Genomic DNA, 15,125 nt, shown 5'->3' on the forward strand with positions numbered 1-15,125 from the left:
AGATGGAAGGGAATGAGGGGCCAAAGGCATTGAGAGATGGAGGAAGGAAGGCTGAGGAGAAGGTACTGGCGGTCATTTGTGGAATGTGTTGATAAATATGATAAAATGTCAAGTTTGAGAGACTCCGGTGGATGTAGTGGTTTTCACATGATAATTATATGCCCACTTAGCTGTAATGAGCTGCTGCAGTGATGGGCTGGAACAAGGGCTGAGTACGGAGAATGAGAAGGAAACTTTAGAGGTTATGGAAGTAATGTACATATTAACCTGTTTTAATAGATGTGAGTACAGCTACTACTAATATTATCTACTTTAAAAAAATAAAGCATGTACTAGGTAATGTTCGAAGCATTACTTTATCTGAACACAAACCATTAATTACACTCCAAGTGCTCCCTGTTACATCTTCCTCTGTTAAACACTGTTTTACTATTTCTTTTGACAGACACACACTGCACAAACACACAACTGACGCCTTCAATAAAAACAGCAATTCATTTTTCCCTGCCGGCCGCGCAGTCATGAAAGTATGTAATGTGCAAATTTGTGTGTAATTCGAAATGTTGTTTATGATGTTCGCTCCCTGCATCCTATTCCATACGTGCTACCCAGACCCTGAACTGTGAAAAACTAAATGTATTATTTTAAAAAAAGAGCTTTTGATAAACACTCACGTTCTATACGGCAGAGAGAGACCACTAAACATGCAAACTAAATTCTAAATAAATGCCCTTGTATACGCATATGGGGATGTATTGTATATTTATAATGTTAAAACATAAACATCGCAGCCTCCTTGCCTCCAAGACTCAGGTGGCACAGAGTTCCATTTTTGCAAAGTGGAAGTGATTACAGCCAAACAGAAGGAGAAGTGAGCACTTTGTCACCTCTCACTCATTTGAATACACAAGGTTGGAGGAAGAGGAACACTAACTTTGATTCACATCCATCTATGGCATAGCCAAAAGGTAGCATTTAATGAAGTAGAATGGGGTCATATTGGAGACAGGGAACCAGTGTCTTGTATTCATCTGGCATTAGTTAGCCATGGGCTTCACTAATGAAAAAATAGGACTTATTTTCAGTCCTGATAGACCACCACGGACTGCTCATTTTTTTTATCCTGCATCTGCGGTTCTACTGGGTGCAAACTCAAGCTGCCATTTGAAACCCACCAATCAATCTCTCTTTTGTTCCATCTATTCGCATTTGCAGAGGAAACACGCCTGCGTGTGTTATTCCCCGCCAACAAACCTCCACATTACCTCCCCTTAAAAACCCGGGGAATCCTCAAAACTGAGGACTTAACTATTCGTTTAGGAATTCTGTCTGAATTGCCCCCACCATCAAATGCAATTAGCTGCTCTTTCATGTGTGCTTTATGTAATGCAATACTTCATTAGCATCATTCATTCATATTCAGGCATGGATTATAGGCTGCAAATTCTTTATTGGACAAGATGGAACCAAGCTGCTGGAGTTTTGAAGATTAAAAAAAAAAACTACAGAGAGGGAGAGGAAGAGAGACAGAGAGAGATTGAATAATAAAAAGGGAGTTTGATTCCTGATGGAATTATGGGATAATTATGCTATCTTGTGATTATCTACATTCTATGATGAGAGGTGATGAGGAAAATTATTCTATTGAAAATAGGCACTTACTAAGCAGCAGAAACACGCTAACAATGTTTTGCTCTGGAATATTTCAAAACGTCTGAAATTGGAAGGAAATAATGTTTGCAAAAAAATGTATCATCTTAATATCAAATTCAAACACTGGTTAGGAGAGATGCATTTATTACCATTCAATCGAAAAGTAAAAAGCGCGAGAAAGTAAATCTAGAATGGCACCATTTTCCTCCTTCAGTGACCCCGTTTACAATTTGGGATTTTCTCTTTCTGTAACCAATTTCAGCTTCGCTGTGGGTATTTATGTCAACATCGCATCATCTTCGGCACTCAGCTGTAATTTTCAGGTGTTTGTTGTTAAAATGACACGTCTTCTCCTCTCCCATTTCAGTTTTGAGTGCTACTGCAAGCCACTGAGCCAAACAGTCATCAGCAGCCAACAGGTTGTTTTGGCTATTATATCTATCACAAAGAAATGACCCTGCGTTTTAGCCAAGGACTCCACCGCTCCGCCATCTAATACACTTCCAAACTCCATTGTCCTCTCACGGTGCACAATAACCGATAAGAAGAAGATGTAACTCTGTATTACAAATCCCTCCACACCCCCCCTTTCATCTTCTGTCACTCACTCGCAACAACTGCCGCACGGTTAAACTGTTCATTTTCTGTGTCCATAGCCGAGCCTGTTTACACTATCCAGAGCAATATGCACTCACTGGTTTGGGAGATGACTTGGGTTCTGAGGGCCGCATGTGCAAGTGGGTCATCATCGCCTGAAGACGCTCACGTTCTTTAGAAAGCTGTTAAGAGAAGAAGAGAGTACATTAGAGGAGGGAATATACAGAAGAATGAAAATAAACAAAGGTGACTTGGCTGGTGGAGAGCAAAAGAATAGAAAAAATAAATAGAACGCAAGAAAGGTAAAAGAAGTAGGATATGAGAGGCTGAGGGAGACAGGGGGAGAAGGTGCAGACAGGTCAGGCAAAACAAATAGCATTTCATCTTTTTGTCAATAGCAGAATTTAGGTCAGAGAGGCTCTGACAGTAACAAGCTGGCGGGGCCATAAATTAGGTGGTCCTGAGTGTCTGCTCAAAGTCCTGTGGACACTGTTAGGGGGATGGAGCGCAGCCAGCAGCTGCTGAGAGGTGAAGGGGTCTTCCAAACAGGGTGCCAGGCGGCCCCGCCTCCCCAGTCCAGTTAGTGGCTCCAGCCATTGCCTATCATCAATCTAATTCACAGGGAGTGACAGGGACTGGACCATGTGAAAGGCTGAACCCCCTCACGCCCTTAATACACACACACACACGCGCGGATCAAATACACAGCAAGTAGGTGTGCACGCATACACAGAAGCCGGGCCTCATTACTAGTGACGGCTCTTGTGGAAAAAAAAGAGAAGTAGTGATGGTGGGAGTAAGGAATGAAAGAGAAGGCAAAGAAGACAAGAGACAGGCAACACAAGTGCATCACTGTAATTGGTCACACTGTAAAGAGCAAGCTTCAGTAGCTTTGTGGTACAATGAAAAACAAAAGACAGAAAATGAATAAAAATGTGATAAACAGCTTAGATCTTTTTTTTTTTATATTTTGCACAATTTATTTACTTCTCAGAAACTCCAAATACAGAACAACTACAGTAAAAACAGAATATTTATCAGACCAGAAAGAAAAGAACTGTGTGGGTGGAGAGATGCTTGTATTCAAAGCAGGCCCAGACTGGCTCAGGGGTTATAATTTGCACTGTACACCCTAAATCTTTTCCAACAAGGTCATAATCGTTTTTCCGAGCTGATTAATAAAACTAATGTTGTTTATTGAGGAGAACTGCTCAGCTCTTAACCAACCACTACAGGGAACTCGGGCCTGGTTGCACCTAGCAGCCTGAATGTTTCAGCTGGCACTGAGATCGTGCCCACTTTAAAATATTTGTTTCTAAAGGAGAAGCAACGCTTGTTGGCGGTGCTGAGTAATAACGTCGCTCAATCAGCACTCTCATTATCTAGCCAGCATGACTTCTTAATAAGGTCACGCTCCACCTACTGAAAATAGTTCCCTCCTTTTGAGCTTTCTTCAGGTGCAAAGTGCAGTTAATTAACACAGCAGACTAGGAGAGATGCGCTTGCTATTAATTGGAAAGAAAAAGAGGAGGAAAAAAAGAAAGGACGTGAAAATAAAGCATACGCTTAATTCAATTAAAACAGCCATAATGACTTTCGTTGTAAGGCCTGAGGATTCCTTTGTTTAGTGGCTTTGTTGAATTCAGCAGGTCCTGCTTGTCTGGAAGTATTAAGCAGACCACAGTATGGCCTTTCTCTTGCTCACGTAACTTTCAGAACATAAAGTTTTGAATGGCTGATTCATGAGTTAAATGTAAGTACAGTATTGTAAAATTTAACAATACGTGAGACTTTTTTTTCCTCCCCATTTCTGTGCTTTATTATCAGAAAGAAAAGGTACCTGTATTTCTAGCTGCTGTACGACCTGCATCTGGACTCGACACTGGGCCGTGCTCCGATCGTCGAGGGCGTGCTCGCTGTTTAGGTGCCTGGTGGCGGCAGGAGAGAGATGACACACCGACTTTAAAATCCATACAATATTTCAAGCTAGAAGAAGCAAGTGAAATTCATTTTTACCACGATCAGAATTTCAGAGGATGATAATTACAGTATCAACTTCAGCACTGTTTTATTTAGATGATAATATTTCTATACTGGGATAATTATCTATAGGATCCTGTACAGACCCATTGTTCCACTCTGAAATGAGGTAATTAGAAGTAACATGACAGTGTGCGGTGCCATGTTTAACATGACAATGGGCCTGCGCCAGTTTAGATGGCTAACTTCAGTGCCACCCCGAGCGCCGCTTTCTACAGAGAATAAAAGATGCTGGCCCAGCAGAATGGCTTTGTCTCCTTCGTTTACCGAAAACAATACTCACAATTTAACACCAGCAACATTTGACACACAAAAGCGGCTCTTTGCTTGAAGGTGCATTATCCAGCAGCAGACATATTAAATGTATCTGGTGTGTTCGCCTCATTAGAAGAAAAAGGCAGCCAGACAGCCATAACAGTCAATGAGGGTTTTTGTCTTGATTGGATTTCGTCTGTAGGACACAAAAGCTCCACCATTAGGATAGACCTTTATTCTTGGTAAAGCGCACATATGCAGACACACACACACACCCACAGAAACACCAATATGGGGCAAAACGGGGGTTTCTAAAGTGTTGTGATGCTGGGTAATGAGCCTCTATCTAAATGATCATTGGTGACAAACTCACAAAGCAAGCTTTGAGGAGACATGCTTATGAAATGCCAGAGCTGCCACTTTATCTCCAGTAATTATAGGTTAGCTTGCAGACCCTTCAATGATCATTTACAGCTCTGCCTCCAGTGCATTAGAGGGAGTACAAAATCTCTCTCGCCAGCTTTCACTTTATCTAAGAGCGCACACGCTTGCTTACATTATCATGAGCTTGCACAAACACTGATTAGCACGCGTAAAAAAATAAATAAAAAATAAAAAGATACACAAAAACATAGAAATACACACCCCCAACCCCATATTCCTTTATTCTCTCCCAAAACCCTCACTTCTTGTTTATCTGCCATGTGCAAAACAAGCCAACTCATTGAGCCGGTTTCTCCCGACCTGCCAATCAAAACCTGAATAGAACATTTGTAATCACAATAGCTCTGTACCTTTCAATTAGCCTGCGCACATTTAAAACCATTCCATCTTGTCCCTGCTTATACTTTTGTAACCGTTTCAGGTCTAATGCTCAGAAATTTTTCATTATAAATCAAGAATGAGGTAACATTAAAAAAGGGAGGGGTGGGGAGAGGGACGGATGAGGGATAGCAGCAGAAAGAGGAGGGATGAACTGGTGGATTTCTTCAGCCCTGTGCCTAATTGCTGTTTCAGAATGCGCATGCAAAAAGGGGGCATTTCATTAATCATTTAATCACGTCCCTCGCAGGATGAGGGAACTAATGTTGCAAATACCCTTTTCATTTCACTGCCCATAATGCTATCTTATGCACTTGATGTATGGCGTGTGTCATGAATTACAGCTGCTTCAAAAGCACGGAGCAGGCTGCTCGCTGTCCCTGAAGATACCGCCTTACAAAAAAAAAAAAAAAAAAAAAAAGAAAGAGAGCGAGAGGGGAAATCTTTATTAAGCTTGCCTCTCATCAACAAGAAGCTTGTTTATCATATGTTTCGCCGGTGTGCATGTGTTTGTGCTCGGGGGCCTTGTGAAAGTCCTCCAGACAGTTGCAGCTTGCTGCATATACTCCTCCTACTGCTGGCCAGTTAGCAAGACAATTACAGGAAGATTACTACATGCATTTATGAAATATTCAAATGGCTGTATGTCCTGCTGTGCATTAATAATGCCACACAAAGGCTGAGATGAAGGGAGGGGGCAGACACAGACGGGCAGACAGAAAACAATAATGAAAGAACACCTTATTTACTGAAATGTAGAAAAATAACAAGGCACCAGGTAAGTGTCTTTATCTCTCTGAACTATAAGCTCCTTTAATCTTATCTCTCATTTTATTTCCCTGTTGTTCATTTCCTTATTCCTTAGTTGTTAACTGATTTTGACTGCCTCGGTTATACCAGTATTACTGAAAGTATTTTGACGATGGAATTGTTCGTTTTGAGGCTAAACACGAGGAACTGTCTAAAATGTAGCATTCAGGTAGAACCATTCAAACTTTGAGATGAAGGATACAAGTCTCACTGTCAGGCCTGGCTATCTGCTGTTTTGCTTACTGAGCCCTTCTAGAAAAAAGAAAAAAAAAACCTGATTTCTCCTTTTGAAGAGATTAACCATATGATGAAAGATGTGAGGACAGTGAAGAGAACAGTGCTGGAGAGTGAAATATGTAACCAAGGTAGCGAAATCAAAGCAAATAAAGAGATAAAGAGACTGATAAACACAGGCTGTGGGAGGAGTGATGCACAACTGTTTTTATCTCTCACATAAAGCTTTATTTTTATTGCATTCTGCAGCTTCTCTTTTCTTTAAAAGAGAGGGGAACAAAACCTCTCAAAGGTTTTTCCCAGTAGCTGGTTGCATGAATATGTATAAGCCATCAGCGTCCACTAAGGGCCCGATAATAAATCTACTCAAGCCAGAATATATGGATGATCTGCTTTTGCTAATTGTCTGTGTGTATTATCAGGGGCTGTAAAGGCTCAGCAGAGAAAGTGTCCACAAATTCAGACAACCTGATATCCAGATTAACTCATAAGTATCACTATTGGATGGATATACACACACACACACACACACATTCTCTCACACTCTCATCTTGGTGTTGGTGCCCTCCGTTTTAAAGGTCTTGTCACAGTGCAGCAGACATGTGGAGTGGTAAAAGCGAGCTTAGCTATCCAAAGGGGCCGGGGGGCCTGCCTGACTGAGGTGGCTGCCTCTACAGGCTGTGTATGTGCACAATATATAGAGACAAAGACACTTGCCTGATGCCTTGTGGGTTTAATTAGTAGCAGGTTACAGACACTAGGTTAGCGGCTGAGCTTGCCATTTTAACATGGAGCCTGCCTTCCTGCCAGTAATAGGGAGAGCAGACTGGTGACAGAGTGTAACAGTTAAATGTGTGTGAGTGAGAGCAAGTATCCATTTGCAGGTATATTACTGAGGTGGAGAAAAAAGCCAAAGTAGGTGACATATGTGTACAGGAGAAGAAGCAAAACACTTAATGTGTTCAAGCTTTTAAAGCTCTACAAAAATCTGCAGTTAGCTAAGGGGATTTATTATATTGACACATTATACAAATAATGTATCTATATTTACAGGTATTAATTGCATTTTCTGTCTCTTCTGTTTACCAAAAAGGCTCCCACCAAGATAGCTCCAGCACATAACCTAAAAGCATTAATGTTTCTCCCTCTGTCTTTCTTGTGTAACTAACACAAACACACACACAAAGCAGCAACACCCACCACTCGGAGAAACATTCCCAGCAATATTATTTCATTTTGAACTTCACAGAGCTAATTCAGGGTGCCAGCCACCTCGCGGCTACCTTTTCCAGGTGAGAACACTTAAAAGCGCACAGAAGAGCTATTAAATGCTGATCTTGACAAGTTTCTTCATGGAACAAAACAATAGATGACTAAACGTGTCACCGCCGCTGAGCCGAGCTCCTACAGCGAGCTATGAGACGCCAGCTTGACTCGGGTCCCCCCCCCCACACACACACCCACCCCGCATATATATCCCACACCCAAGTACCAACATCTAAACTGTCATCTAAATCTGACACCCACTTTATGTAACCCCGTTTAAACTGCACTTGTGTGTGTGTGCATGTGTGTGTCGTCAACTGGCATCTCCGGAAACATAAAAGGACTCCCTCTGACACCTACAATCACTGCTCCGAGGCACGCCACCGAGCAGCCATCTTTGTTCTGATGACGAGTCTGCCTTCTTTGTTGGTGTCTGTTTTCATGTTCTGGCTGGGTTACAGTATAGAGCCAGCCTCTGACTTACAGGGATGCGTGTGTGTGTGTGTGTGTGTGTGTGTGTGTGTGTGTGTGTGTGTTCTGTCTTGTAGCAGCCAATGTTCTGGCAGTGTTCTTACAAAACCGTCTGCCAACCTGTGCACTCGCTTTCAAGTATGAAATCTACCCATTTCTCTCTCTGTCTGTCTGTCTCAGTTTATCTTTACAACCATGCATCCTTTTGCATTGGCTTACCAGCTTATTCGCAGGCACATGGCTGCATACACTGTATCTCTGCCCCTCACCTAAATAACCAGCTAAGCCACCTAGACACAGTATCCTTAGAGCACACAGACTTTTGTGTGTTTGAGTGTGAAAGGAGCATATAGTGCCAAGAAATAGGCTGATGTCTTCTTTAAGTAAGTGTACTAAGGTGATAGGACAAGATATCAGAAAACCTGCTAATCTGACAGAAGCTTGCCTTATCACGCACACATCAGTTCTCAAGCTGCAAGGCAAACTGCTCTACCTGGACTGGTGCACATGTATTCCATGGACAATGGATTGTACACATAAAACTGGCTTTTCATAAACATGACTAGATGACGCTCATAGCTATGCCATGCCTGCTCTAGAACACTGGTATTGGCATTGACATGTATGCGGCACATTTTCCACAGGGGATCAGCACACACACTTGTCAGACTATGATTCATTTAACTCCACTGCCGTCAATAATGAGGCCTTTAAGTGATTTTATACCTTGGCAGTGTGTGAAAATGCAGCCTAATGTACCGCCTGCCTGTATCTTTGAGAGACAAGTAAACACCATGTTTATTAGTGTCATTTCATTTCACTGATACACCTTTTACCTTTAATTCACAACCTGGCATAGAACTACCAAAGCCTGACCTAAATTCGACAGCCCCCCCCCCCCCCCCCCTTTTTTTTTCTTTATAGCCTTGTGCAACTTTACAGCCACCACAGTAGAAAAATGCATAATTTGGAAAATAAGCCAGAACAATGTCCTGATTTCAAGAGTTTGTGTGAATTCACATGGACATTTACAGCCCATGAAAAACACTCACCAGATCGTTATTTCACAGTTAATTACAAATCTAATTAGAATATTCAAATTAAAGCTTTCCCCTTTCTTTTCTTCTCTGTGTGAGAGCAGGGAGCTGGGGAAAGAGTGAGAGAGAGGGAGGCAGAGGGAGACTCTCAGTGAGTGGCAATGTGATAACCTGTAATCGGCAGTGCTGCAAACACCTTCTTCCTTTGATGTCCCCCCACTAACATCCTGGCAACAAAGCCGGCCAATTACAAATGAGCTAATTAACTAAATTGTTGATGGAGCATGAAGAGTCCATTCGCTCTGGCGCCTGCACCATGACAACAGTGAATGGGGGCCTTTGTTGTTGAGGTAAGTGTGCGGCCGTGCGAGTTGCCATTAGCTTTTGACGCTTTTTCACAAACCTATCAGGCCCCCCCACGCCAGGAAGGAAAATTTGTTATGGATCAGAGTTGGTTTGAATCCTGCACTGCTAGAGAAAAACCCTGTCAACTAGCTGTCTATAAGGTCAAAATAGGCTCTGTGAAAAGCAGTGATGTTTTCTTTGTTAGGCCCCCACAGAAAGAGGAGGTGCTGTACTGAAGGGGATGACTTTCAGAGATTGTTATTTCCATCTGCAGTCATTTTATGTGGTTTTATGACTCTGTTCTGGGACCTACCCACTCTTACTCATGCACATGTTGGAAAGTAGAAGGCAGGAAAAAGAAATAGCATTACCTCCTGGTATAAAGGTGGGTTGCAAAGCGACTTGCAGAGGGACAGCAGGCTAAAGGGAATTGTATCAACTGAATCATCGGCTGATGTGGGCTGGCACTGGGATTAGCTGATGATTTGCCCAAACTAATGCTATGCTCAATATATTAGTGGTGTTAACAGGGACACTTGAGCACGTTATTTCCCGTTTTACATATTTGACTTAGAACATGTCCTTACTTCAAAAACTGTCCAAAGTCTTCACAGATGTTCTCACAGCCGGGCCACTTGCACACACCGTGACCATACAGGGGGTGGGTCCCTCCACTTTCTTCATGTAGTGAACTAGAGGCAGACCCCCCACAAAAAAAAAAAAAAAAAAAGGCACAGAGAAGAAAAAAAACAAATGAGCAAACAAGAAACAGGAAATCAAAGGTTAAAGCCAAGCTGGAAGGGGTCAAAGCACTAATTCAGCAATTCAACTGGTGAATAACCAAGGCTAAAAGAAGAGACAGAGAGAAAGCGAGACATACGACAAAACGAGACAAAAGCTTTATGAGAGGGAAAACTGGGATGCTGATCACTGATAGCCATTCAATCTAAATAATCACTACACGATATCTACATTAAAATAGTAAAGACTAATGTGTGAGAAATATAGGTTGAACTACCATCCCCAGTGGAAATCTAGAGCGAGCTGTAGCTTTGTCTCCACCATATTCACCATTCCATATTGTAAAGCCATTATGGGGAGGAGGGGTGGAGGCTTTCAAGTAAACATTAAAAATCCAGACAGCCATATAATTTTCATCAGGAGATTAATACTCTGTGTAACTTATGTTCTTTGAGGACAAGGGGAGCAGGGGTGTTCTGGCGTTTTTCAAATGGCACCCAAATAAGTTACGACCCTTCCTAGACAGCACATCCTATTAAAGATGACAGTTTAACCTTTTAGGCCAGGCGCTAGTGTGTGTGTGTGTGTGTGTGTGTCTGTCTGTCTGTGTGAAAACGTGAATGAGAGTGTGTTGTGTACAGTCTGTGTCTCAGCGTGTGTTTGTCTGCCTATAGGTTACGCCTGTGCGTGTACGTGTGTGGTCGATGGCTACATGCATGCATGCCTGTGTGTGTTGGCCCTGGCAGAGCTCACACTGCGTTTTACAGAGGGGCTTTCCCCACATCGATCCACTGCATGTTAGTAAGCAGTGCTCCTGACAATACTCCTTGTTCGATCATTATGAGACACCACACACCCCTCGGGACACAAGCAGATAACGTCTTTTTTTCCCCTTCCTTCTCTTCCTTCTCTTCTCATTCATTCCCTACCTCTCTCTTTCCCTCTGTCTTCGTTCTAAAGATATCTTTTTCAAGCCTCCTTTTAGTGGTACTGGAGAGATACCATCTACTTTAAACCAATTACACAGCACTTCCACCTCCAGTGTGAGTCTGTACCGAGCATCTACACAGACACACACACACACACACTGCTACACCCTAAGTCCTTATTATAATATCGCCCAAGAAAAGCCTTTGAATAATGCATGGGCCAGATAGGCAGATATGTGAACAGTCAGTGTTTCTGTGCTGGGTGCATTTATAAAAGACGCCATCACAAGGATAAACATCCTGGAAACGCCACTCAAGGCATCACGTATTCTGTTTACATGACAAGCAAGCAAGGAAGGTAATTTTCAAAAGAGAAAAAAGAGAGAAAGCACTAAATACTTAATGTACAAGGGGGTTACCTTGTCTCCTCTGCCAGAGAGGCTTGTTGTAAGTGTGCCTGGCTGCATGGCGTCGTCTCCCTGCTTTTGATATGTGCGTGCAAGCTAAGTGTGTTCAATTGAACGCACGGTCCCGTGGGGGAACAAGGCTCTTATTTTTTTTAAAGACACTAATAAACTATTGAATAAATAAACAAAACACCCAGCTTCCCCTGAAGTAACGACACTGGAGATTGTTGTTGAGTGCGAGTTCTGATGTGTTCATTCGTGGCACGGCAACAAACAAGCTCGTGTGAAGAGTACGCTGCTGCAAACTTTTCATCTTCTCTTGCTTTTTCCTCAGTGATGCATCAAAAAGGTGGTGGATGACATTTCGGTTGTTTTACCTCTCTCGCTCCCGTTCCCGTTCCCTTTCCCTCTCTCTTCTGTGGTTGAGGGCGGGAGACTGTCCGTTGGCGATGGAATGGTGGGAGATGGGCGGCGATGCTTTGGCGGGATTGGAGGAGGAGGTAGTTGAAGAAGAGTTGTTAGTGGAGAGGTCTAAACCGCCGCCACCCACGCCGGTGCCGGCTCCGCCGCCGCTGTGTTTGATGCCGTTGTCCTCCATTCCGTGACCACCGCCTCCGGTAACGTCCTTCCACAACTGCTGGAGCTCAGCGGGGCTCAAGCCAGCTAGAGACATCAAGAGGATGACAGAGAGAGAAACAGATAAGGGAACAGAGAGGAGAGTATAAAGCATATTGCGTTAATAAAGCTGCTCAACTTAATACTTAATGCAAATACAAGACATTTTCTTAGTGACATTTTCTTAGCTCTTGCTTGCATATTGTGAGGCATCTGTTTTACCCTCAAGCAGTTGTGGTTTTCAGTTTATGAGGCACTGCACTCTGTGTCTGCAGGACAAAAGCTCAACTCTGTATGGATTATTCAACAGCCAGAGAGGTTCCATACAGCTGCATGACTGAAGGCCCAGCTCTCAGCAAGTGCACACTTGAATTTGAAATCACAGTTTCCTGTTTATTGAAGCCATGTGTGGTCTTCTCCGCCCAGTTAAATACCAGTTTTAACCTGGTTATGAATCACTTGTGTAGCTCTGATGCCCAACGACTCGTGTGCTTTCAATGAGTAAAATGAAAAAACAAAAACAAAAAAAAAAAACGCTGATTGTACTGAATGTGCGCATGTTCCACCTAAAAACAACAAGCTTTGTCAACTGCTTCTTTTGAGCTTGGCAATTTTCACTCCTTTTATTTCCTTCTAACGTCTCCCTGCCTGTTGTCTTCGTCTGCGCCATTTTGGTGGTAAACAACAAACATAGGTGTTTACTTGGCTCAGGAGGAAAAAAAAACAAACAAAAAATGGAGCCTGCTCTCCTCTCTCTCGCTTGTCTTTTTTATTCTTCTCTTTTGCCTCTCCCTGGTTCTCGGTAAAGGCAGTAAACAACAACAACAACAACAACCTCTGAAAGAAGGAGGGGGAGTTGGGGAGTGAGGGAATAGAAACAGAGATGGAAAAACAACAAACAGAGGCAGGGCACAGCTGAGGGAGGAACAGAGAAAGACAGAGAAAGCCATAATCAGATGAGAAAAGAGAGGAAGAGAAAGGAAGACTAAAAACAATCACGAGGAGAGTTAAGGACAAAGTGGATGGTAGAAGAGCATACCAATGAAGGGAAGGCAGACAGACAGACATACTTAAAGATAGCGTAAGAGGGACACAAAGGCAAACCAATTAGAATTAGAACAGATGAGTAGTTGGACACATATGCTTGGAGACACTAGACAGCAGGAAGGAACAATAAAATACATCCAGACAGTGACAAACACCAGCAGACAAAATACAGGAAGTATGTGACTACTGCTGCGAGTCACGTGCTTATTATCAATGCAACTACCTCCCCTGCTCCCTCTTCTTCCCGCTACTTCTCCTCTGTTCCCCTCCTCCTCCTCTTACCTTGTGGGGGTAGGGTCTGTCCGGGCAGGGCGGCTTGGCCTGGAGCGGGACCAGGCAGCGTGAGCAGGCCCTGCCGCTGCATGTTGAGCAGGTGCTGCTGCTGCTGGAGCTGCTGCATCTGCAGGAGCTGCTGCTGGAAGACGAGCTGCTGGGCGGCCAGCTGCTGCTGCTGCTGCTGTTGCTATAGAGAGAGAGAGGAGGAGGAAGAGGAGAGGAGCAAGAGAGGAGCGAAGAGGAGACGAGAGGAGAGGAGGGAGGGAAAAAAATTACAGACAGATTAACAACTGAGAGGAGAGAGAAGACGGAGCAGTGTTTGTGCATGAAGAGTGTGCACTCCGTCGCCTCAGCTGTGACCTTAGCTACACCTCTCTGCTTCTTCTTCTGCCTCTCTACACGCTCTCCCCCTCTCTGTCTATGCTCACTTAGTATTTTCTCTTGTTTTCTGGGCTGTACCACATTGCTGTTGTGCCTTCTCCTGTCTTTGTGTATGTTCATGTCTTTGAGCACACACACACACACAAACAATGCTATGCTGATATACCAGCTCTCAAGCCTGTCAGTGTATGTGGCTTGTGATTGTGTATGATACTAAGCCTCTGGTATAATCCCCCCTCCACCACCCCTGATAGTTAATTGTCTCGCCTTCACTGATGGTCTGTTACAGCTTATGTGACCAGAGGGAACTAGCAGAGAGAGATTTAAAGCTGCATGTGAATGCATAGACACAAACACACATACACACACACGTGCGCTGCACTACCCCCCCCCCCCCCCCCCCAGCCCTCCTTGTTGGCTCACAGAGTTGTTTATCGCTGGGCCAGACAGGCAATTGCGTAAGCCTCGTGCAAAAAAAAGAAAAACAACACAAAAACAACAAAATGAAAAACATCAAACTCGGCCACTGCTGCAAAAGGGTGTGAATTTTAGAAGGAGACAAAAGCAGTTGGCTCTGAGCTGTGAGACAGAAACAGCTATTAGGACAAACTCAGGTAATGATGGGTTGCGAGTGCACATTCAGTTACACTTAATGGGGTATACTTTTCTATATTTCTAGTTAGCTGCGCATATGTAATGTTGCAATTGTAAAGTCCAGTTTTTGTTGCCACACTTCTGTACGCCAGTTATGATGTACCTGGAATAGTATGGAGATTGAGGAAGGGAGAGTGGGTGGGTAGTTGGGTGGGTTGGAGTGGAGGGTGGGGTGGGGGCGGGTAGGGGGTAAAACCTGTGATGCGCTCACTGGAAAACAGGCTGCATAATGGAGTGGTGGAGGGAGGCGGTTTGTCCCCCCACAAACCTCTCCCCTGCCTCAAGAGAAATAAGGGAGCAATTTCTATTCCATATTTGATGGCGAGGCTCCTGAAAAACTCTATTCACAAATCCAAACAGAAACAAAGCCGCCGGGAGGTCAGTTGTGACTTCCTGTAGGGGCAGCGTAATGGGCTGCTTGAGGAGACACAGAGAGAGAGGGAGAGGGAGAAGAAAAAGAAAGACGGAACGTGTGTGTTTATGCGATACCCATTTCTGAATCAATTTAGCTGCTCCCAAAGAACTGTCCGACTGCGGCTCTAGAC

General features: G+C 43.6%; 1 protein-coding gene across 3 annotated transcripts in view; it reads right to left on the reverse strand.

Annotated features, from left to right (window-relative positions):
- foxp2 (forkhead box P2) overlaps nt 1-15,125 on the reverse strand; it is a 100,736-nt gene that overhangs the window by 12,830 nt on the left and 72,781 nt on the right. For all 3 annotated transcript variants that reach the window (XM_030720267.1, XM_030720269.1, XM_030720268.1), the window contains 5 exons: nt 13,552-13,732; nt 11,985-12,270; nt 10,118-10,222; nt 4,091-4,178; nt 2,349-2,432 (listed from right to left, as the gene is read on the reverse strand). In XM_030720267.1, the coding sequence (XP_030576127.1) occupies nt 2,349-2,432; nt 4,091-4,178; nt 10,118-10,222; nt 11,985-12,270; nt 13,552-13,732 (744 nt within the window). The remainder of the gene's footprint in view (nt 1-2,348; nt 2,433-4,090; nt 4,179-10,117; nt 10,223-11,984; nt 12,271-13,551; nt 13,733-15,125) is intronic.

Source organism: Archocentrus centrarchus, chromosome 23 (genome assembly GCF_007364275.1).
Source record: "Archocentrus centrarchus isolate MPI-CPG fArcCen1 chromosome 23, fArcCen1, whole genome shotgun sequence".
Taxonomy (NCBI): Eukaryota; Metazoa; Chordata; class Actinopteri; order Cichliformes; family Cichlidae; genus Archocentrus; species Archocentrus centrarchus.